The sequence below is a fragment of the Marmota marmota genome, unplaced genomic scaffold (assembly GCF_001458135.2).
Source record: "Marmota marmota marmota unplaced genomic scaffold, marMar, whole genome shotgun sequence".
NCBI lineage: Eukaryota > Metazoa > Chordata > Mammalia > Rodentia > Sciuridae > Marmota > Marmota marmota.
In genome coordinates this window covers 2,536,546-2,560,894 of record NW_026000081.1, presented here as the reverse complement: position 1 = coordinate 2,560,894, position 24,349 = coordinate 2,536,546, and the positions used below count along the sequence as shown (strand labels likewise).

The 24,349-nt window shown below is 47.3% G+C and overlaps 2 protein-coding genes and 1 long non-coding RNA gene across 4 annotated transcripts in view; 1 reads left to right on the top strand and 2 right to left on the bottom strand.

Annotated features, from left to right (window-relative positions):
* LOC107158576 (glutathione S-transferase Mu 1) overlaps positions 1–5,019 on the bottom strand; it is a 32,941-nt gene extending 27,922 nt beyond the window's left edge. For both annotated transcript variants that reach the window (XM_048815128.1, XM_015505032.2), the window contains exons 1-7: positions 4,775–5,019; positions 4,412–4,487; positions 3,901–3,965; positions 3,484–3,565; positions 3,285–3,385; positions 2,277–2,372; positions 2,087–2,197 (exon numbers count right to left, since the gene is read on the bottom strand). In XM_048815128.1, coding sequence (XP_048671085.1) covers positions 2,087–2,197; positions 2,277–2,372; positions 3,285–3,385; positions 3,484–3,565; positions 3,901–3,965; positions 4,412–4,487; positions 4,775–4,810 — 567 coding nt within the window. In that variant the 5' untranslated portion in view covers positions 4,811–5,019. The remainder of the gene's footprint in view (positions 1–2,086; positions 2,198–2,276; positions 2,373–3,284; positions 3,386–3,483; positions 3,566–3,900; positions 3,966–4,411; positions 4,488–4,774) is intronic.
* A 6,611-nt stretch (positions 5,020–11,630) lies between these two features.
* Positions 11,631–16,913, bottom strand: LOC107158579 (glutathione S-transferase Mu 2). Its single transcript, XM_015505033.2, has 8 exons — positions 16,771–16,913; positions 16,389–16,464; positions 15,868–15,932; positions 15,500–15,581; positions 15,300–15,400; positions 14,310–14,405; positions 14,120–14,230; positions 11,631–12,115 (listed from the first exon to the last, which is right to left on the bottom strand). Exons 1-8 carry the CDS (start codon positions 16,804–16,806, stop codon positions 12,026–12,028), a joined length of 657 nt encoding a protein of 218 aa, XP_015360519.1. The 5' UTR covers positions 16,807–16,913; the 3' UTR covers positions 11,631–12,025.
* Positions 16,914–17,028: 115 nt separating this feature from the next.
* Positions 17,029–23,129, top strand: LOC125620338. The gene is made up of 3 exons (XR_007351938.1): positions 17,029–17,535; positions 18,849–19,034; positions 22,531–23,129. It is a non-coding gene; the product is annotated as an uncharacterized LOC125620338 (long non-coding RNA).
* Positions 23,130–24,349: the final 1,220 nt, after the last annotated feature.

The window sequence follows — 24,349 nt, the reverse complement described above, 5'->3', positions numbered from 1 at the left end:
TGAGGCCCCGGCACTCCCTATGCGCACAAACATTCTCCTTTTTTCACCTTGAGGCCTCCTGGCATTTGGGTAATGATAAGGAGGAAGGATCTGGCAGAACAAAGGGGCTGAGAACAAGCCTATGCAGCTTGGCAGAGCCCAGATGTCACCCAGTGACTCAGCAAATCCAGGATGAAGAATGCTAGAGGATCCATTGATAACCGCCCCCCAAGACAGTGTGTGACTCCGGAGGAGGGTGGGAGAGGGAAGCTGAACCTTGGATCCTTCTGATAAATAAATCGTTTCTCAGTGACATGTCAGTGAAACTTCACATTGATCTTCCCGGTGGCAATACAATGACCCCTGGAGGTCAGGTGAGCACTGGACTTTGAGCCTGGAACCTTCCATCCTGCCCTCTAAAAACACTGTTTAATTAAAAACTGTGCCCAAAAGGAGCAAGTTCCAGATGTTTGCAACATTTTGCCCACCTGCGGTTAAAGTCTGCAAGGACTAAGACATCCCCCAATGTAACCTATATAAACCATACCTCCCCTGTCTTCAGAGCCATTTTCTACCCAGATAGTGAGCCATCCAGTGCCTAACTCCGCTGCTAAAGGAAAGGCATAGCTGAACCATGAAGTCTGGTCCTGTCCGGGTTATTTGTACTTTCATCACGGTGCCGAGACTTTTTTGGTTATTTTAGCTTACACCCACGAAGAAAGGACTGGCCAGCTGTAACCATTCACCACCTGGATCAGAAAAGCTCAAACTTCTCCAGCTGATACCTGAGCCTGTTTTCACTGTGCCCCAAACTACCCCATCTCCTGCACAGCAAAACAGGTTGAATGATACTCAGGTGTGCTGTGCACCAACCTTACCAGGAAAAATACCCAGATCACATCTGAAGGATTCATAGTGTCAGGGCTGCCTGCACACAAGCCAGGCCCAGCCAGCCTCAGGCTGTAGCCCTCTGCTCCGCCCCCCCCCCCCCACTCTTTGACCCCACAGTTGTGCCAGCTCTTACACAAGCTCCAAGGCCACTCCCAGGAAGAGAGCCAGAGCTAATGAGAACCAGCTGGGAAGCAAAGTACATTCTCAGCTGAAGTGGGAGGAGAGAGGAACTCAGATCCCAGGATGAAAAACCAGTTGAACTAATGCCTCAAATTCTCAAATCTTTAAAATCTCTAAAAAAAAAAATAGGCTTTGTTGATGACAAACAAGTGGACTCAGGGTGACCCTAATTAGCTGTGGAGTGAGGCCCAGACCACATTCCCTAGCACCCAGCTAGCACCAGGGGCATCTCCTAGTCTGGTGCTTGACATTCCCTGCATGACTTGGTCCCAGCATGGGGTCATCTTTACAGTCCTACTCTCCAGATATAGCATTAGATACAAAGGAGAATGCCCAGAGAATAAGAGTTAAAGTGAGAGTGTGGCACCATTTAAAATAGAACATGCGAGATAATGAAGAGGAAGAAATGATGAAAAGGAGGGCATAGAATACCCACATGGAACAACTGAGGAAAAAACCCCCAAAGTCCCCCACATGTACTCACCCAGCACTGGTGCTTCCCCGGGTGGCATCTGATGGAGCCAAGCCCATTGCAGAGCAGCTCTCAACACTGTCTGGGCCTTGCTCTGCCAGTCCCCCAGCCTCACCTCAGCCTCCCACCTCCAGCTGCACACACCCTGCCTCGCTCTCCCCCTGCACAGTATCCTGGGCTGTGAAACCCAGGCTGCATGAGGGCCTGAGGTTGCTCCTTCTGACAGAAGGCAGGACAGACACCCACCAGGGCCTTAGGAGCCAAGGCTGACAGAGAGCCCAGCACAGCCTCCACTGGAACTGGGACCTTGAGCAAAAGACTTCCCCTCTACAGTCCCAGTTTCCATCTCTGTCCAATGTGCCTGGTAATTCTATCTAAAGCCTTGCAGGTTGCTGTGTCAATAAATTAGTCAAGGTAGACGTAACTTTTGAGCACAGGTCCTGGAAAAAATCCAGGCCTCAAAACGTGCTAGTTGTTCCTTTTGTAACCTCTGAGATATGGAAAGTCTCGTGGAAAACAGGAAGGAAAAGAGGCATTGAAGGGTGAGGAAGAACAGGGCATCACCTCAAAGCGGGACATGAAGTCCTTCAGGTTTGGGAATGCCTCCAGGCACTTGGGTTCAAATAGAAGGTGCTGGTCCAGGACATCATAAGTGATGAAATCCACGTAGGTGATCTGCAGAAAGCTGAGGATGAGTGGGCATGAAAATCTCTACCCTGGAAAGAGTGACACCTCCAGACTCCTCCCCTTTTACCTTGTCCCCTGCAAACCAGGGCCGCTTCCCCAGGAACTGTGAGTAGAGCTTCATCTTCTCAGGCAGGGTCTCCAAGAACTCAGGCTTCTTTTTCTCCTGAGGCAGAAATCAGCTGTCACCACCCTCAGACAGGAGCTCCCTGCCTGAGGGGCTGGCATCAGCAGTGGTGTGCATGGCCCACCTGCCAGGGCTGAGCACCTGCCATGCACCTGAGCCTGTGTCAGGGTGAGGTTTTCATTCCTGCAACACCACTGCTTAGACTCCTATCTGGTAGCATTCCGATCTCTCAGAGTGATATAAAGTCAGACAGGAACACAACATGGTCCCTGAAACTGTCACTACTCGTGGGTCTAGTACATATCCCGTGAGTCAGACTCAGGAGTATATGGCAGGCTATGGACTTGAAGAAGCAAAGTACTAAAAGAGCTCTGAAGATATAACAAAGTTCTACCCAATAGGAGGTTAAAGGATGAAATGCATATCTGAGTAACATGCATAACGTTAAGGAGTGTTTGATGTTGCAAGAAAGAAGGAAAGTTCGATGGATGACTCTGAGCTGCTTATTGGGAAAGGTTCTGACACCTGCTGGTGTCAAGGACAAAACATGGGGGAAACATGTCTGAAGAGAAGAGTGCATTACATTCCCTCGTCTATTACTTCTTGAGTTTTCAATCTCTGTATTCCAGGAGCAGGGAGGTAGTATGAAGCTGTGGAAGACAGTGGCCATGGCAGAGGTCAAGGTGGAGAGAATCTGAATGCCTGACTCTACTGTATAGAAACTGGATGTCATATTGGAGTCTGGACTGTACCCCAAGAGTGGTAAGAACTGATCCACCAGTGTTTCTATGACAAGATTTCATAGGTTATGAGAGTCAGTCTGTTGGCAAGATAAGAAAGCTTGGAGAAGGAGTACCACTAAGGAATCCAAATGTTGAACTGGACCAATAGAGATGTGAAAGCACGGGTTTAAATCCCCTAAATCCTGTCTGCTCCAGAACTGTGACTCACAAAGTCAGGGCTGTAGCAGATCACAGCAAGTTGTACACGAGTGTCCATAGCCTGGTTCTCCAAAATGTCCACACGAATCATCTCCTCTTCTGTCTCCCCACCTATGGCCCACACAAGAGGGACACACCTTCAGCCTCCCACCCAGCCAAGCCAGGGACATGGCCACCATCCCCCACACCCTGCAGCCAGCCCCACTCACACAGGTTGTGCTTGCGGGCAAGGTAGCGCAGGATGGCGTTGCTCTGGGTGATCCTGTGAGACCCGTCAATCAAGTAGGGCAGCTGGATGGACAACCAGGGAAGGTCAGGTGAGCCACCTAATCCCAGTCCCCCTTCCCTGATTTAGGGCACATGTGAGACCTGGCATTAGTGTGTCTGGCTCATGGTAATCACTACACAAACACACTGTGGAATAAGTGTATGATCTGGGACACAGACCATCACTCAAAGACAGTGTAGACACCCATCCATCAGAGGTGATGTTGGGGCAAAGAGTAACACACACAGCAATGAGGTCAGTTGAGGAGAAGCTCTGGCCCTAGAAACTCTACCCTGGACCAAGGAGATGAGACAAAGATGGCTTCACTTTCCCCAACCACCCCATCCTCCCCACCTACATTGGGAAAGTCCAGGCCCAGCTTGAATTTCTCATCCAGCCACTGGCTTCTGTCGTAATTGGGAGCTGTGGGGGAGAAGATGATGTGAAAGCAAACCTCCCCTGAGTCCAACCCCCCTTCCCCAGCATCCTCCCAAGGGATCAGGGATAAGACCCCTGAGAAGGTGAATGTGAAATCTGAGTCACTCAGCCTCACATTCCTAGATTTGGGTGGGTATAGAGAGGACAATGCTCATAATTACTGTTGGATCCTAAACTACTAAGGCTTACGAAAGGTTCAGGCAAGCCTTAAGGGGAATCCAACCCAGTTGCTCTTGGAGAGGGATCTGGGACTCTGCTGCCAACATCATGCCTTTTCAGACCAAGATGTATCCTCAAATTCAGGAAGCATCAGGCCCTAGGTCCAGCAGGAGGAGGGTTGTAGGCCTGAGCACAGAGTGGCCAGGCATGGTCTCATTGCACCAATCAGCAGGAGGAGCTGGGCAGGGGTCTGAACAGGAGGGTGCCATTACCGTCCCCCATGGTGTATCTCTTCTCCTCATAGTTTGAGTCTGTGTATTCCAGGAGCAGGCGGATGGGGTTAGTAAGCTGGGAGAGATGGTCATGGCAGAGGTTAGAGACAGAAGAACTCATTAATTGCAGGTGAGCCCTCTCCCTACCACCCTACACCTATCACCAGCACTCATGCCAGTGGGGACACACACACACACAAACACACACACACACAGAGTCTGGCACAGGCCTCCTGTCAGGGACAGGCCGGGGACTCCAGAAAATCCTAAAGAGGATCAATGTTCTAGAACCCACTACCCCAAGCTGATCTGCACAGCCTAGTCCCTCATCCCCATCCCACCTGCCAAAGGACCTTTGCTTACCCCACGGACGTCCCAATAACCCAGTATCATAGGCATGGTGCTGTGTACTTAGCAGACAGGCCTCTGTCAGGATGGCCTTCAGTTCTGAGAGCCTCTGGCGAGCAGAAAAGTGGGGACTTGTTGTGATCAGTGTTTATCTGTTGGTCCGGCCCTACCCCACCTCCTGAATCCTCCAATCACAGACCCCTGAGAGTAAACTGTGGCCCAGCGGAGGGACAAGTAGGATCTAATACCGCCCCAGCTATGAAGGTCCGGGGACCGGTCTGGATGTGCAGAAATCAAAAGCAGTGTTCTGCTGGCCTGCTGCCCATCCCCACCAGCGGCTCCCTCCTACCCCCTCTGCTGGGTGCACAGGGAGTGGCAGTGTGCTTGGAGACAGACCCGTCAGTGGATGAACGGTGCACTCACAATAGTCACAAGTGCAGTGGTCACAAGTGCTGTGGTGAGAGCCGGGTGGAAGGTCACGTTCTCCAAGGAGCAGACATCTCTCCTGCTTCCTAATGGAAACAGGAGGGGTCCATAGGAGACCCTGGAGGACTCCACACAAGACACAGGTAGGCCAGGGCCAGACCTCAGCTGTCCGGGTCCCTATATTCTGGCCCTGGCCCTGGCTCCTGACTCATGTGTGCTCTTGGTATAAGAGGTGTCTCAAATGGCCTTTGATGTAACTCTGGGATCTGGGACCTGTGGAGCAACTCTCACCAGGACAAGGTCCTATACAAGAACACTGTTCTTCCTCCCAACTTTTCTTCCTTGAAGGCAAAAGACTGTTTCTAAATGAAGAAAGGTGGGACAAATTGCTCTGTGGTCAGTTTTGCCCTGTGTAAAGGATTGCATAAGACACAACAAGAGGATGAAAACAGGAAAGTGCAGCTACAAATGAAATGGGTTTGCATGTTCAAGGGTAAGATTGTCGCTCTGCCGGAAATAAAATTTGTAAATTAGCTAACACTTTGCTGGGATGGCAGGGAGTAACCCCAGCATGTCAGGAAAGGCTTCCCTGACCAAGACAAAGTATTCAGTAGGGGTGGAGAAGCTCAGACAGAGGTCGTCTGGATGTCACATGCTTCGCAGGTCTCTGTGAAGAGGGGAGCTCTGAGGCTACCTTACTGGGCTGGCAGAGAGCAAAGCCTGTTGCAAGTGCTGCCTTCACATTCAGGCAGGTTTAGTTCTCCCCTCTCAATCATCAGACTGTGTTCAGGCTCAGGATGCAGTGGCGGGCCCCAAAATGAATTGCCCTTAGGCAGGCCCAGAGTAGGACCATCCCACCAAGTGCAAGTGGACACGTGCATATGCCTGTGCCTACACGTGCCTGTGCCTGTATGTGCATGCATGTAGGCGCACGCACACACACACACACACACACAGTGACTGACACACACACACACAGTGACTGGCGTTGGGATCTGCTGTATCTCATGACGCTTTAAAGGTTTTTACTTTCTCAGTGTTCTATCTACATCTTGACCTAACACTTATCTTGAGATAAAATTCTACAAAAATCCCTGAGAAAATAACTTTTAAATGCTAACATTGATTAGAACCATAATTCTGAAAGACGTGGGATAGACACTGTACATTAGTGTTCATCCATTTGGTCCCTCCTTTTTGAAAATGCACTCGTGGAGATGCCAACACAGAGACGCCGCAGCACTAAGGCCATCTATAAAGTCGACTGCAGTTTGGCTCTTAAGGACTGAAAAGCAGGAGGAAACTGCAGGGGGCAGATTTTGGAAATATAAGACACATTCTAGCATTTTTAAACACTGAGCATAGTAGAGAGGGAGAGAGGTCAAGTGCAGGAGAAGGAGGCCAGGCTGCGGAGGACAAGGATTCTGAGGAGCTAAGAAGGTGGAGTCAGAGCACCGAGGCCCTTCAGAGCAGGTCAGCTCTGCAGAAGGAGAAGAAGGAGATCAGCAGGCTCCCCAAGGCGGGCCCCAGGGGCCAGGAAGATCACCCCAAGAGGTGGCATGGGTCTCTGAATGGCACTAGGGAGCAGTGGGGATTAGGGACCCTAGAAAGTCATCGGAAGCAAGGATTGTTAGTGGATATGACCTTACAGAAATTCACCCCAATGTTGCCTGGTCCCCTATATGTCCACGTGCTCTGACTGTACAGTGTAGAACAGTTCTAATTGATTAGAGGAACACTGTGGGATAATCAAAGTACATGGGATGAGGCTGGGCATGTTTGTGCATGCCTCTAGTCCAAGTAGCTTAGGAGGCTGAGGCAGAAGTATCACAAGTTTAACACTAGCCTCAGCAACTTGGCGAATCCCTAGCAACTTACCAAATCCCTAGCAACTTAGCAAAACCCCTTCTCAAATTTAAAAAAATAAAAAGGGCTAGGGATATGTCTCAGTGGTTGAGGGCTTTAGGGCTCAATCCTTGGTATTAAAAATATAAACTTATAAACAAATTAATTATGACATTATTAATGAAAAAATTTTTAAGACTTTTTTCTAATGTCTACGTAAACTTACATAATACAGAAAATACATCATATTTTCTTATCTCAGAAATATAAATAAATATCACCATTCTCAAGATGCTGCCAAATTAGAATTGAGGAGAATTTCCATTTCTAAGATAACAATAATTAGTTTAAACACACTCAGATATTAAGAAGGAATTAAAACATGATTTAACATAAAAACAAGAAACAATACCAAAGAGAAAAATACTGAACTTCGTCAATATGCTTAGAAAATCAATAGTTTGACATTCAAAACGATTAGAATCATTGATAGAGCATTCTTCTAACAAAAACAAAAAGAAAATTTCTAGTTAGTAAATATCAGGGCTAAGAAAATATTTAAAGATTAATACAAATGACTTCTAAAATTGGCGAAGCATGCTTTCTCTTCTACTCATGAATATTACAAATAAGTAAAACCAACAAAAACATAACCAAGTATGGGCTAAAAGCAAAAAGATCTCAATGAAATGATGGTGCATAAGGAAGAAAAATAAGCAGGCAAAATCACATAATATCCAGGAACTCCAATATGAATGCGCAATCTTCCTAAAAGGAAACGTGATCCATGAATTGTCACAAACTCTACCCTTGTATGGCATGAGAGACCTGCCCTGGGGTAGTTGCAAAGCCCTGTCCCTCAGTGGTCTGGGTCCACTATCAGGCACTGGCATCTTAGAGAAAGAACATGGTGTTGTGGTCAAGAGCGCCCTGTGCCCCTCCCAGCATGCTGGGGAGGGTCACACAGAAAGAAGAAGGTGGGGAGGAGGGAGAGAGGACACATTGAACAGCTGGGGTACAGAGTTCTTTGTGTTCTTTTGCAAATTTTCTCAAGTCTGAGACTATATCAAAATTAAAGTTTTAAAAAATTCACCAGGGGATCCATGACACACATACTAATTGAAATAAAAGTTATGTCAAAAAAGGCTCATGTTAGCCAGAAATGGTGGCACATGCCTTTAATCCCAGTGACTCAGGAGACTCCTGCAGAAGGACCAAAGTTCAAGCCAGCCTCAGCAACGTTGCAAGGCCTTAGCAACTTAGCAAGAGCCTAGAGCCTGTATCCCAAAAAAAGAAAAAAAAAAAAAAAAGAGTGAAAGATTTGGCTCAGTACAGAAGCACCTCTGGCCTCAATTCACAGTACAATTTAAAAAAAGAGAAAAGGCTCCTCTTGCCTGCAAAAGTAGAATACTGAATTTTTTTAAAAAATTCTATTTAATTCTTTATTAAAAGTGCATTCTCCATCCACCACATCACTGCTCTGTAACAAGAGGTGACTATCCCCCCACGGAATTCATGGAGGCTCAAAGATTTCTTCAATTGTCCCAACTAAGAAGCCCTAATAGCCTCTCAAGGTCAGATGTGTAGTTAACACCCTGCAATGCACAGCACAGCACAGAGCCCACGACAAAGAATTATGTGGTCCACACTGGCAGTTGTGCCCAGCTCGAGAAACCCTGGATCAAAAGCCACAACTGGAACAGGGCCCTAGAAATGCTGGCGAGCAGGAAGGAGGCCTGAGTGGCCCTCCTTGGACACCAGCTACAGGGTGCTGCCTGCAGGGAGGAAGTAGGAACAATCTGACCCAGGGGCAGCCCTGTGGCCTCAGGCTGCACATCAGGCAAGAGCAGCTGGAGAGACTGGGCAGCTGCACTTCCAGGGTTCAGGGTAGAGAGGGGGTGTCTGGTGATCACCCAGCACCCTTTCCCAGAGCCAGGCAGCCTGAACCCAGCTCCACAGTGGTCATTCCTCCAGAGCTGCTGGCCCAGGGCCAGACAGGAAGAACTCAGCTCTTTTCAAGACATGTCCACCATGTCTGAGAAGAGTGTGCAGAAAGCTCCTGCCAGTCACTTCCAACTTACAATGGCATAACTGAGACCCTCCCTGAAATTAATATCAGAGCAGGGGACACTAAATCTTGAATATATAAGCTTCTCATGACATTCACAGCCATAGAAATCCAGGTTTGCAGTCACCTAGCCAGCAGGTCCTTTCCCATGTTCACCCTCCCTTAAGAACCGACAAAGACCTGGGTTCTTGTCCCCAACGCAATCATCTGACCAGAGACAGATGATTTTCCTCTTAATGCCCTTGAAATTCCGGTGATGAATGGGAACATTTATTGTAACAGGGGCCACTTTGTGCTATGAACGTGACCCTGATGTGGACTTTCTGGGTTTTTTTCCTTTCTTATCTCCTTCTCCCCCTTCCTAACCTTGAGAAGCCATATTACCCTTCTTCCACACCTAGGCCAAGTTACTTGTCTGTAACACACACACACCACAAGGATGAAGTATGTCCATCATAGAGGAGTGGCACCACAAGAACTAAGAAACAGCCATCTTTCAAGGCTACAGCTGAATCACGACCCCTGATGGGGCACCCCTGGAAGGTAGCCTTTGGATCACCTTTAAAGTCCTCTGTTCCCCTGATGCACCTGGAACAAGGGTCCCTGGAGTTTCTCCTGGGCCAGCAAAGCAAGGAAATCAATTTTTCCTTTCTCTCAAAACCTTGTCCTCACTTTCGGGTTGGTGTTTGGGACAAGAACCCAGCTGTCTGTAGCATTACCAGGAGAAAGATAAGTACCTTACCTCCAAAAGGAGATATCTTCCCTCCAAGCCCCCTGAGTGCTGAGCTTTCAGACACCTCTGCGAGTCCATGACAAATAGGAAAAGCCCCCAAATAAATGAGCATGCTCTAGTATTTGGGACAATGTGTGACTATACCAAACTGGTCACTGATGTTTGTGACCAATGTGTGTATTTGTTTGTTGTGTGTACGACTCACAGTTATTTGAGAAACGGAATCAATAAAAGGTATAGACATATTGTTTTATGTGGTATGCATGCATGCCTTATTTATTATGGGAATTGGCTCATGCAGTCATGGAGGTGTATGGATCCCATGATCTCCCCTCTACCAGTGGACAAAGACAGGAAGCCTGTGGTGTATTCGGTCCCAGGCTACAGACCTCAGTGCAGGGCTGATTGGAGGCAGGTGCTGGGGTACATCCCAGGTCAAGTCTAAAATTCCAAGAACAAGGAGCACAGATGGCCCAGAGCAGATGAGGGATGTCACAGGCATGACGATGGCATATTCACATGTCCTCTCACTATTTCTTCCATCCAGGGTCTTCCCTGTTTGGTGATGGCCTCCTCCAATAGTGAGAAGTGTCTTCTCTACTCAACCTACTGACTCAAGATGCCCATTTCTTCTGGAAACATGGCGGCAGACACCCCAAACAAAATGTTTTACTAGCTCTCAGGGCAGCCCTCAGTACAGTTCCTTGGACATCAAGAAACCAGCACCACGTGAGGTGATGGAAGTAGAGCACAATCACAGCTCGTTACATTATCCTGAGGCAAACAAAGGCTGGGTCTGCCACAAGCTCAGCCTTGACCTGTTTCCCAGGAATTGCCTGAGTCACAGGCTGAGATGGTCAACTGAGCTTAACACAGGGAGATTCACTGACAGGGAGAGTCATCCACAGTGATTCTTCCCATGGAGGAAACACAGACAGTAACAAGTAACAAAGAGTGAGCACAGAGATCGATATACCAAGCTTGTAGGCTAAGAGGGACTAACCAAGAAAGATGGTCCCCGTGCCAGGTGTGGAGGAAGCCCAGAAGGACACCTTGAAGGCATCTAGAAAATTGAGTAGAGCCAGGATGATGGACACTTAAGAGATGGGCACCAACCATTTCATAGCGGCAAGAAGGGTCCTGGTCTCCCTGCTGGGGACCCGCTACCCTGGTCCCTGCTCACTGTGAGCCACAGCCCTATTGTCCTGTGGAAGGATTCCATGACCACAGGAGGAAGCAAGATTGCATGCATAAAGGGGTCCTTTATTCTCTAGACGCCCTCCTAGGCTGCCTGCTCTGAGGGTGTCAGAAATGGGACCAGGAAGTCTCAGACCCCTTCAGACCCCACAAGCATCCTGGTAACCTATCCTATACCAGGGACATGAGTCAGTCCCTCAGGAGTAGCAGGGAAAGGTGGCGAGTACAGGGAGCCAAAGGCAATTAAACAAATGCTGAGCAAGTGGGGTCGAGTCTTCACTGAGGACCAGGCAAGGCTGTTTGGCAGGGAGCTCAAAGGGAAACAGAGGTGAGCACCAGGCAAGAGGGGTCTTTTATAGGGACATAGAACAATGAACTGAGATCCAAGGAGGACAGTCACACCTCAAATCCTCTAAAGAGCCTCCCGGGGCCACCAGCTTTGAGGGTATTAGAAACAGAAACCAGGACTATCAAACCCCCTCCATCCTGCCAGAATCCTTGTGAACCCTCCAGCCATTTCTAGTATCAAATCCCATGGGAATGGCAGTGACACTTGGCAAATCCAGGGAGGAAAACTTGGAATGAAACAAAATGCCAGCAGGTGTGTTTCAGGCTTTATTGGGATCAGCTGCCGCTCTGGGGTCTGAGCTGCACACAAGGGAATACTGGATTTTCAGACAGTTCTCAGGAGCAGGGGTGAAGTCAGCTCTGCAAATCAGAGCCAAGGATTCATGGTTGAATTTAGGGCACAGAGAAGCAAGAGGGAAGGGACAGTGCTGAAGAAGAATGCGAAATGAAGCAGGCAGAGGTTCCAAAGGAGGAGGGATTGAGTAGAAGAAAGGGAGCCAAGGAGGCCTTGCAGAGGAGGAGGGAGTGGAAAGAGGAGCAAGGACTGAGAAGACTGGTGCCTGGGTGCAGAGAGCCAGCTGTGTGAGGAACCCGGGGCCAGCAGGGGCAAGGATGGCTTCTTCCTCTCAGTCTGGGTGTTAACAGCCTCTTACTTGTTGCCCCATGTGGCCATCTTGGAATACATAGGTGTTGGGAGGAAGCGGCTGGACTTCATGTAGTCAGAGATCTTCTTCAGGCCCTGTGAGTGGCAAGAGGAAGCAGGAGCTCAGGGCTGCTGTCCCACTGGGCTGGAGCAGCCCCAGTGCAGGAGCAGCCCTGCCAGGAGAGCTCCAGTGCTGAGCAGCGCACAGTCACCACAGTTTCTGGGGTCTGGAAGGACACCCTTCAGGGACATTCTTCAGTTTGCAGTGACTGAAGAGAGTATGCACCCTATGCAAAATGCATTAGATGCACTAGAAATTGCAAGCAGCTTAGAAAACCCACTCAACAACCCAGCAAGATTGATCATGTCTCACCATCTATCAGGAGGGAACCTGAGGTGCAGGGAGAGGGTTTAGGGAACTTCCTCATGCTCACACAGCTAGAAAGTGGGAGGGGCTGGAGAGAGCCTGGCTCTTGCCTTTCCAGTTCTGTACTCTCTGCTCCACTCCCTTCCTGTGCCCCGACAGGAGGCCCTGTCACTCCCCTTTGCACAAACATTGTCCTTTAGGCATTAAGAATTATTCATGCCTGTATTTCACACAGAGACGGGATCTACCAGGACAAAGGAGCAGAGAACAATCCGTTGCCTGTTGGAAGAGAGTAAAGACCTCACCGAGTGACTCACAACATAATTTCACGAGAATTTTTTGGATGATCAGAGACATAGGGAAGAGCCACAAAGAACTGCTGGGCAGCAATCTAATCTGTTTCCTGAGAATAGAAAGTCCAAATGTCTCCACCTAGTACCAGATCCCAAGCTACTAAGCCCAAACTAACTCATTTCCAACTCTTCCACTACCCAGGCCATCTCGCTCTTAGTTATATCGTGCCTTCCTATCAGGAGAGTGACTGTGGAGATCACGTTCAAGGAGATGCAGGGCTGCCTCTAGCCAACAAGTCAGGCTCAGGAGGTCTCAGGCTGAAGCTCTCCAGTCCCCGCCCCCTCCAGTGCTTCCTTCCCACAGTCCTGCCAGCTCTTGGATAAACCCAAAGGCCACTCAGCAGGCACCAGGGCCAGAGCTGATGAGAAGTAGCTGAGGAAGCGCATCGTGACATGAGGATTGGGAAGAGAAGGGAGCTCGCTGGCCCTCTTCAGATCAGCACCAAAGTAGGTTTTGTTGGTGACAAAAAGTGGACCTAGGGAGATCTTTTTTTTTTTTTTTTTCTGAGGTGATATGCAGGTTGTCCTCCTCAGCAACGATGTGGCACCACTGGCAACTCAACAGGTGCCTGCTGTTCCCTGCTGCACTCGGTCCCAGGATGGGGCCTCCATACATGTCCACTGGGCCTGACACCAAAGCTCATGTGGAAGAGACACTGAATAGGAGTGAAAATCAGTGTACGACCCCAGCTCACACACAGAACACTTGAGATATTCATGAGGAGAGAGGATGACGGCTGAAAGCAAGATCCCAACCATCCAAAGAGCCATAATAAAGTCCCCAAGGGTCCCCACATGTGTACTCATAAGCACCAGTCACCACCCTGGGGTCCCAGTGCTTCCCTGGGTGGCATCTGATGGAGCCAAGCCTATTGCAGAGCAGCTCTCAACACTGTCTGGGCCTTGCTCTGCCAGTCCCCCAGCCTCACCTCAGCCTCCCACCTCCAGCTGCACACACCCTGCCTCGCTCTCCCCCTGCACAGTATCCTGGGCTGTGAAACCCAGGCTGCATGAGGGCCTGAGGTTGCTCCTTCTGACAGAAGGCAGGACAGACACCCACCAGGGCCTTAGAAGCCAAGGCTGACAGAGAGCCCAGCACAGTGTCCACTGGCCCTGGGACCTTGAACAAATGACTTCCTCTCTACAGACCCAGTTTCCATCTCTGTCCAACGTGCCTGGTAATTCTATCTAAAGCCTTGCAGGTTGTTGTGTCAATAAATTTGTCACAGTGGAGATAACATGTGGCCACGGGTCCTAACAGAAATCCAGAATTCAAAATGTACTCCTTGTTCTTTTTGTAACCGATGGGATTCAAAAATACTTCCCGGAAAGCAGAAAGGAAAAAGGGCATTGAAGAGTGAAAAAGAGCAGGAGCATCACCTCAAAGCGGGACATGAAGTCCTTCAGGTTTGGGAATGCCTCCAGGCACTTGGGTTCAAATACACGGTGCTGGTCCAGGACATCATAAGTGATGAAATCCACGTAGGTGATCTGCAGAAAGCTGAGGATGAGTGGGCATGAAAATCTCTACCCTGGAAAGAGTGACACCTCCAGACTCCTCCCCTTTTACCTTGTCCCCTGCAAACCAGGGCCGCTTCCCCAGGAACTGTGAGAACAGCTTTATCATCTCAGGCATGGCCTCCAAGTACTCAGGCTTCTTTTTCTCCTGAGGCAGAAATCAGCTGTCACCACCCTCTGACAGGAGCTCCCTGCCTGAGGGGCTGGCATCAGCAGTGGTGTGCATGGCCCACCTGCCAGGGCTTGGCCGCCAACTTCCCTCAGCCTGTGTCAGGGTGAGGTTTTCATTCCTGCAACACCACTGCTTAGACTCCTATCTGGTAGCATCTCCCATCTCTCAGAGTGATGCGAAGTCAGACAGGAACACAACATGATCCCTAAAACTGTCTTTCATCATTCATGGGTCCAAACCACCTCCTGGGAGTCAGACTCAGGAGTGTCTCAGTATCTGGCAGGTACCCAGGAAAATAGACAACGTTCTACCTAGTGGGGTGGCAGAAGTTCCAAATAGACATTTGAATAGTGTGCATAAAGCTGAGATGTGTTTGATATTGAAAGGAGGAAGGGAAAGGACAGAGCTTTTCTGGAGGACTCTGAGCTGCCCCTTAGGAAAAGTCCTCATTCATGCTGGAGTCAGGGACGCCACTGTGCAAACATCTGAAGACCAGGCCACATTCCACTCCCCTAACCTGTACTTCCCTTTGTCATGGGTTGAGTCTCTGTGCTCCAGCAGGAGGCAAATGATGTGAAGGGCCGTGGAAGAGGTCAGGGACAGGAATGCAAGGGGTTTTAAAGTACACATGAATGTCTATGAAGAGACTGTTTAAGCTGGGGAGTCTGAACCCTATCTTAAGAATGGTGGGGATTGTTTCAAGTCTGTTTGTCAAGATGCTGTTTTATGAATGTCACTCTGTTGGTAGAACAGGAAAGCATGGAGAATCCCTACTACTACTTAATGCAAATAGCATATAGGTCCACTGAAGATGCGAAGGGAAAACTTCAACTCTCTAACCATGTCTGGTCCACACAGTGGGAGACTCACAAAGTCAGGGTTGTAGCAGAGCATGATGAAATGCATGCGGACGTCCATAATCTGGTTCTCCAAAATGTCCACACGAATCTTCTCCTCTTCTGTCTCCCCACCTGTAGTCCATGCAACAGAGGTGCACCCTCAGCCTCCCACCCCAGCCAAGTCAGGGACACAGCAACCATCCCCCACACCCTGCAGCCAGCCCCACTCACACAGGTTGTGCTTGCGGGCAAGGTAGCGCAGGATGGCGTTGCTCTGGGTGATCTTGTGAGGCCCATCGATCAAGTAGGGCAGCTGGATGGACAATCAAGGAAAATCAAGAGAGACACCAGGTCTCAGTCCCCTCTCCCTAATTTAGGGATATAAGATATTTGGCACTCACTGTAACTGTCCTTAGGAATCCCTATGTAAATATACTGTTCAATGAATGAATGATCTGGGACACAGATCATCCCAGAAACACAGTATGGAGCCAGGAATGAGAGTAGCAGATGCACTGAGCCCAGAAACTCTAAGCAGGGCATGTAGATAAGGAAGGGATTCAATCACTTGCCCCAACCATCCCGTCCCCCACACCTACATTGGGAAAGTCCAGGCCCAGCTTGAATTTCTCATTCAGCCACTGGCTTCTGTCATAGTCGGGAGCTGTGAAGAAAAGATGATGTGAAAACAAACCTCTCCTGAGTCCAACCTCCCTTTCCCAGGATGCTCCCAACGGGTCAGGGACAAGACCCTGGAGATGGTGGATCTGGAATCTGAGCCACTATCTTAGATCCCAAGGTTTGGGAGGAGGAGGGTGGAGGAGAAATCTGTAGTAGGGGTCCTGGACCTACATGACTAAGGCTTTCACATGGTTTTGGCAAGCCTTAATAGGGAACCCAAACCAAACATAAACAGAGGGATAACCAGAAACTCCACTCCCCAAATCCTGTGTTACAAGATCACGTTGCACCCTCCCCAGTCGTTTTGGGAAAGAGTCCAGCAGGAGGAGTTCCGGAGAACTCAACACCAGTTCTGTGTAGTCAGAATAGCCGAGCTCGAGTTGCTGGGCACCAATCAACAGAAGCCCGGAAGGGACCTGAACCCGAGGGGTGCCATTACCGTCCCCCATGGTGTATTTCTTCTCCTCATAGCTTGAGTCTGTGTATTCCAGGAGCAGGCGGATGGGGTGAGCCAGCTGGGAGAGAGAGCCCAAGGTGCAGGTCAGAGATTTAGAGACCCCTGCTGTATGACTTCATCTCCTCCGGGTGACCACCCCCCGCCCCTGTGACCACCAATTCCCAAGCACGCACACTCACGTGCAAGCAAGCTAATGCGTAAACACGTACACGTTCTCAGAAGTTTGAGAGCTGAGCGCTGAGACTCCCTGCCGGCTAATCCAGCAAATCCAGAACTGGATCCACCCCGTGCAACTGCACCCCATCTGCTCCACTGGTCCCCGCCTCGCCTCCCCTTCCAGCCGCCAGGAAAAACCCTCGCTCACCCCGCGGATGTTCCAGTAACCCAGTATCATAGGCATGGTGCTGGCGCTCGTGAACAGAGCCGACTCGCCTCGGTGGGACTGCGCCGGGGCTTTATCACAGCGAACAGAGAAAGCAGGGGCGGGACCGGGTGGTCAGTCCCGCCCTGCCCCTCTTATGCACCGCCCTCCCCTGAGAGACTTCCCGGAAACCTGAAGCCTAGGACCATCCGTCCCTAAGGGGAGACAGGATTAAGATCCTATCCAGCCTCAGCCCCATAGGGCAAGGAGAAAATCTGTGGGCCCTGAAGCCGAAGGCAAGGCTCTGTCTTCCAGCAGCTTTCCACCCCCCAATAAACCCCCACGGGGTCCACCAGGAGCTGGCAGTGCACTTGGAGACCAGACATATGGTGACAGGAGCAAGGGTTTTCTCTCTTCCCAACATCCTCCCATCGCTCAGCCCAGTTCCCTGGGGTTCAGACGGCTCATGCTGCCATTGGCACCTCCCCTGTTAGAAGGGAGACAGGAGGAGGTTCAGGGAGGACCCTAGAGGACATCAAAAAGGACCGAGCTGGGCCAGGGCCAATCCTCAACTGTCCAGGTCCCTGTATTTTAGCCTGACCCTGACTCCTGACCCATGTGTACTCTTGGTATCAGAGGGTGACTCAAATGGCTTTTGAGGCCACTCTGGGATCTGCATCCTGCATCCCTCATCAGGATAACATCCTACCCAAATATATTGCCAACTTTTTTCCTGAGAAGCAGGGGACCATTTCAAAACAAAGAGAGGTGAGATAAATTGTATCGTTGTTGATTGTACCTGTATAAAGGATCTTAAAAGACATGATGGAAATATGAAAATAAAATGAAATGGGTTTACATGTTAAAGGGCAAGATTGTTGCTCTGCAGGAAGTAAAGTTTGGAAATTAGCTAAGACTTTGTTGGGACTGCAGGGTGTGAACCCAGCATGTCCATAAAGGTTTCCCACCACTGGGACAAGATATGGGTGGGGGTGGAGCAGCACAGGCAGAGGTCACCTCATCCCTATCAAGTCAGAGAAGTCACATATTCTGCAAGTCACTATGAATATGGGGAGCTCTGAGGCCACACCACTTGGGCTTGCAGAATGCATTCCCTGTTGCAAATGCTGCCTCCAAGTTCAGATAGGGTTCAGATAGGGTTCATGCACACAGCTCAGGTTCCTGGACCTTGTTCAGACTTAGGTTACAGCCTTAGGCCTCCATGTGAATTGCCCTACAGGTTTGTCCAGAGCAAGACCATCTCACCAGGCACACGTGCACACAAACAAACATGTGGGTGCAAAATACCTCCCCTGAGATCTGCTATTGTTCTCATGTCACTTTAAAGATTTGTCATTCTCAGTTTTTTACATCTTGAGCTAAAATTTTATCTTCAGATAAAATTCTACAGAAATTACAGGAAAAAATCATTTTTATATGCTAACATTAAATAGAATCATAATTCTGAAAGGCATAGGATGGATATTGTATGTTGGTGTTCATCTATCTGGTCCCTTCCTTTTTTATTATTATTATTTTTTTTAGTTGTAGATGAATACAGTATCTTTGTTGTATTTATTTATTTTTTGTATGTGGTGCCGAGGATCGAACCCAGTGCCTCACGCACATGAGGCAAGTGCTCAACCACTGAGCCACAGCCCCAGCCCTATGATCCCTTCCTTTTTGAAAATACACTTGTGCATATGCTAACACAGATACCCCATGACTAAGACTGTCTATAAACTTGACTACAGTTTGACTATTAAGAACTGGAAGTCAGGTGGGAGCTACAAGGGAGAGATTTTGGAAATATGAGACGTATGTAGTGTTTTTATTTTTTATTTATTTCTTACATACATGACAATAGTGGAATGCTTTACATTCATAATTATCCACTCACAGCACAATTTTTCGTAACTCTGTATATAAAGTATGTTCATGCCAAATTATGCCATTATACATGAGCTCTCTTATTTTTTTTTTTTTTGCATTACAATTCTTAATACACCTTTATTCCACAATTTATCGTATCTCTGTTTGTATATAAGGTATGTTGACACCAAATTCACATCTTCATACAGGTATTTTGTATAATGAAAAAAAAAAAAACACTGAGTGGAGAGGAAGAGAGGTTGAACATACAAGGAGGCCTTGCTGCCCAGGACAAAGACTCTGAGCCGGGAAGACGGAGCCAGAGCACAGGAACCCTTCGGAGTAGGACCTCTCTGCAGAAGGAGGGGAAGAAAGAGTCCAGCAGGCTCTGCAAGGTGGGTCCCAGGGGCTAGGAGGAGCATACCAAGGGATAACACGGTAAATATAGAGTTTGAGACAAAACTCAATTCTCTGCTTTTGCTGATGGGTCGGGTCTGCGTAAGTTGCAAGCTACCACAGCCAAGAAACCCCATTTTAGCTTTAGCAGCTAATCACAGCAAGGTATGCCTGCTGGCCTTAGCTCCAAGGGTCTCAGCAGGCAAAGCTAGATTCTCCACTACTATGGAGGGGGATGCTCCAGCATGGCAGACCCAGGAAGCTCACCACCAATTTCTTTCTGTGTTCTTATCTTGCAACTTCAAAGAATGAATCCGTGGGCAACAACAGAGGGCAAGAGTGAAAGAAATAGGATTCATTTAAATAGAAGAGACAGATCTCTGGCAAGGTGACAGGGGGCCTGACAGCAGTTTTTCCACTTAGATATATTAGCCCAGGGGTTTATATGGCAATTTGGGGGGTCAGAATAAACACTCAGAGACTAATCAGCTCTGTGGATAGGGTAAGAATTTTACTTCCATGGGCAGAAGGGGTGCACAGCCACCAAAGCCAAAAGCAGTCGCACTGAGCAGGCAATCTGTTCAGCATTTATCACTGACACAGGCACTGGGTTGTTGCCCACTGCTGGAGCTGACCTCACAATCTTTGGCATGAATAGCTATTGAGGAAAGAGGGTACTTAATCATTACTCATTGGTAGGGCCCACTGTACTATTTCCTATTGGGTTATTTAAAGAAATACCTTTTAGTTGTCCCCACCTCCCTTTGTTCCCTTGTGGTGGGAAATTTCCCCTGGGGCGAGTGCCTCTGGGCATGTGCACAGGGAGGGGAGTGAAGATGTTTTATAGACAGTTATTGTAAGAAGATGGCCTTCAGGAAGTGAGGGGATTTAGAACAGAGCTTCTTTGGGTTGACAGAAAAGACAGATTGGCTTGTTTTTTAAATTGGTAGGAGCACTTATAAAAAAAAAAATCATGGTGCACTGGTATTGGGAAAATATGAATTCTCTTGGTTGCCCTTGAGTCTGTTGCTTTTACTCAGGTCTGTCCTGCCTCCCTATTTCATCGTCCTGGGACAAATGAGTTGGCTGGAATGTTTAGAGTGTTTCTACAGGTTAACCTCATAGAGTAGACTTTACATTAAAAAAAAAATCCTTCAATCGGGACACATTATCCTATCTTATGCATTCCCCCCTAGCTGCCCTTAGGAAAAAAGGGCAATGACCACTCTGGTACTTTAGACTGAAAAGGGATGTTCAAAGTAGAACAGCAGTCAGGTCCTGCTACAGAGGCCTATATATGAATGCTCAGTAGAAGGGGAGCTTGTTTTTGGATTTTATCTATAAGGTCATTTATAGCTTGGGCACCTCACACATCAGGGCAGTCCAGAGGTCTCTGGTGGCAGTTGGATGAGGCCTACATAGGGCAGGGATCATGATAAGACAAATAATATACAAGACAGCAAAGCATGATTTTTTTGTAAACAATCAGCAGAAAAGCAATCAGTACTATCAGCCATTCCCTGAAAACTGCAAAGACAGAGACTCATTAAACTTGAGAGTAGGGTCTAACATGCCACTGATTTGTGAGTGGCAGACCATTCAGAATTGTTAGAAACATATACAGGACTTTAAGTTTTTATAATGGCTTAGGCATCTTCTTGAGCTGTAGTTAAGGTAGCTAATGCCATCTGAGTTCTCAGCTTTTTCATTAGTGTTACCTCCATTTGGCAGAAGGATCCCCTTTAGCTATATCATGCAGAACTCTCACATAAAAGTTATTTAGGGCTTCCATGTGTCACATATCTTTTAGAAGTATAAATATTGGGGCTAAATAATCGTACCAGTGAAAAATGATCAAGCTTAGCTATATATTTATAGGAGGTTAGGAAGATGTATAGGTCTCAAATTGACTTGGAACAAACTGTGGACTCTGGCGGAGCCTTTTGGGATAGTTATCAGGCACTCCTGTATAAGAACTCTCCCTTTATTTACTTTTGAGAGAATGGACACAAGTGTGCATCTCAAATTATATATATATATATATATATATATCATTGTCTCTTCTTATATATGTCCACATATGACTGTGTTTTGGTTGTACTCTCCTGCCAGGTGTTCAGCACCAAGTTGGTAAAAAAAAAAAAAAAAAATGACCTGTTCCTATCTACTGTTAATAATCAGCTGACATTTGTCAAGGGTCTCTTGGGACCTTGTGAGAAGCCTCTTGTCTCCCTTCCTTTATCAGTCATACCATCTGCCAGGATAGGTGAGATTCTTGCTGACCTGACCACCTGTGGTTTCTTTGGAAGCATCAGGGACATTTCCCTCTTCAAGGACCCTTCCCTTTTCACAATGTGCACTGGTTGGCTTCCTGTCCTCTAGTATCCTATCAATCCCCCAATCAGGAGATCAGGTGACTCACTGGCATGGCAAAGCCCTTAGTGGGGACCCATTTTTCCATGTGTTTTGGCTAACCTAAGAGGCAAGGACCAAAATATTGGCCATTTTTTTCCTGAGCCTTTTAAACTTTCTTGCATTTGGGCTTCAAATTTTGGTTTTAAAACATCCAGGAAGCCAGTCTCCTCAGTCTTTAAGTGGGAGTAATGGGTCTTAACTTTAATGTCTGTAATTTTACAGTTACCCCTTTTGTTTAATTAGCATCAATATAAGTATTAGAAATTAGCATTGTACTATATCTATGCTGCTCAAGATGGTGGCAGACCTTGGCTTCAACCACATGGGCTGGTTCTGCAGACTGCAGGATGCTGGAGTTAGGGGTTCATAGAGGCTTCCACCAAGATTTCAAAGGAAGGTCTGGGAGGCCAGGCAAAGTGCAACAGGGTTGTAATACCTGTGGGCTCCCCCTGAGAAGGCAAAGTGTGGAGATGTGAGGAGGAAGTCAAAGTTGCAGTGGAGACCCCCAAGAGTAAGAAATGCCAGTAATGTGGGACATCATCCTAGGAAAGCTGCAGGTATTGAGTAGAGGCAAGTCAACAGAAAGGCTGCTCGGGATGCAACCAACAATGTAAACAAAAATAATCAAAATGGTTTTGGCACCATAATGAAAGCACAAATAACCAGGACAGGAGCAGACTTCATGGACCAGCTATGCCTTTTATTTAGCACCAGAGTCAGCCATCAGAGGGGCTCATTTTCTGGGTAGAAAATGGCCCCCAGTTACAGAAAGTCTATGGGTTTTTATAGGTTACATTGGGAAGTGACTCAGCCCTTGAAGACTTTAACAGGCCGTGAGTAAAAGGTTGCAAACATTTGGAACTTGTTTTTTTACTGGATACTGTTTTTACTAGGCTGGGTTTTTACAGTGCAAGGTGGAGGGTTCAGAGCTCAGTGTTCAATTTTTAATCTTGTCCTCCAAAGTTCATTGTATTGTCACAGAGATAGGATTAAGGTGTCATTTCACTGTTATTAAAATTTACTTTGGAAAGGATCAGTACTTGTCCTCTTCCCAGCAACTGATGGTTATCTCCTTCTCAGGGGAAGGATCAATGTTTTGGCTTCTCCCTCCCACTCTCCTCCCAGGCCACACACTGTCTTGGGGAGTTGTCATTTCAGGCTGTCATTTCCATATCCTTCAACCAAGGCCACAGATATGGAGCTACACAAGCCCTTTGGAAAAAACATCAAGATGCCATGTACCCCAGATGCCAGACATGGAGCTATAGCACTTGTTTGCACAGATGGATTTCAGTCTTGCTTTGGTCCTATCTCTTCTTTCTGCATCCCTTATTTGTGAATGGAAATGTTTACTCTGTACCTTTATATACTGGATACTTGTAAATTGCTTTTAATTTTATAGGAGCTCACCATGCAAGATTGCCTTGAGCCTCAGAGAAGACTTAGGACTTGAACTTTGAGCAATCTCAGAACTATTGAGACTATCGGGGACTCTTGGGAATGAACTAACTGTATTTTGCATTGTCAGATGAGTGTGGGATTTTGGGGGCCAGGATGGAATGTTATGGTTTACATGTGGTGTCCCCCAAAAGCTCACATGTAAGACAATGAGAGAAGGTTCAGAGGAGAAATGATTGGGTTGTGAGAGTCTTAACACAATGAATGAATTAATCCCCTGATAGAGATTAACTGAGTAGTAAGTGAAGTGGTGGGGTGTGGCTGGAGGAGGTGGGAATTGGGGGCGTGGCTTTGGGTTTCATATTTGTATCTGGCAAATGGAGACCTCTCTCTCTGCTTCCTGATCACCATGTGAGCTGAATCCCACTGACACACTCTTCCACCATGATGTTCTGCTCACCTGGAGCCCTGAGGAATGGAGCTGGCCTTTTATGGACTAAGACCTCTGAAACCATGAGTCCTCAAATAAACTTTTCCTCCTAAAATTGTTCTGGTCAGATTTTTTTAGTCACAGCAGTGAAAAATCTGACTAAAACAGGGAGAAAAAAAAAACACCTTCAGTTAGACAACACAAGACACAAGACTTATCTATATATATATATATATATATATATATATATATATATATATATCACAGAATTAAAGGTGAATTCACCAGAAAAACTGAGCTAAAAAAATACAGATGATTCTCCAAAAATGTAATGGCCATAATTAATCTAGAAAAGGACCATATGGAACATGTTGGGTTTATTGATTGTTTATTTTTTTATACCAGGTATTGAACCTAGGTATACTCAACCACTGAGCCACATTACCAGCCCTTTTAATTTCTTTATTTCAAGACAGGATCTCACTAAATTACTTAGGGCATTGCTAGTTTGCTGAGGATGGCTTCGAAATGCAATCCTCCTGCCTCAGACTATCACATTCTGGGATTACAGGTGTGTACCACTGTCCCCAGCTCCTTCATGTGGAACATCTTTGTCAGACCAGAGTGTACTTTTGTATCAAAGTAGTCAACCAGATATTTAAAGAATGTCGGAGGTGCTGGGGTTATAGCTCAGTGGTAGAGCACTTGCCTAGCATGTGTGAGGCACTGGGCTCAATTCTCAGCACCACATATAAATAAGTAATAAAAAAAATAAAGGCCCATCAACAACTAATAAAAAAGTTTTTTAAAAAAAGAATGTGGGGACCCATGAAGTTCTCAGGAAAATGTTTTTAAAGAAAAATACACTTGTACATATAGCATCATATCCTTTTATTTTTTCCTCCAACAGGATTTATTTTATTTTATTTTTAATTGTAGGTGGACACAATACCTTTATTTTATTTGTTCATTTTTATGTGGGGCTGGGGATTGAACTTAGTGCTTCGTGCGTACTAGGCAAGCACCCTACCACTAAGCTACAACTCCAGCCCAGGATTTTTTTTTTTTTAA

Excerpts from the sequence above, each read along its gene's own strand:
- LOC107158579 (XM_015505033.2), bottom strand. The coding sequence starts at position 16,806 with ATGCCTATGATACTGGGTTACTGGAACATCCGCGGG. Across the intron at positions 16,465-16,770 it reads GTTACTGGAACATCCGCGGG|CTGGCTCACCCCATCCGCCT; the intron begins GTGAGCGAGGGT and ends TCTCTCTCCCAG. Across the intron at positions 15,582-15,867 it reads TGGGCCTGGACTTTCCCAAT|CTGCCCTACTTGATCGATGG; the intron begins GTAGGTGTGGGG and ends TTGTCCATCCAG.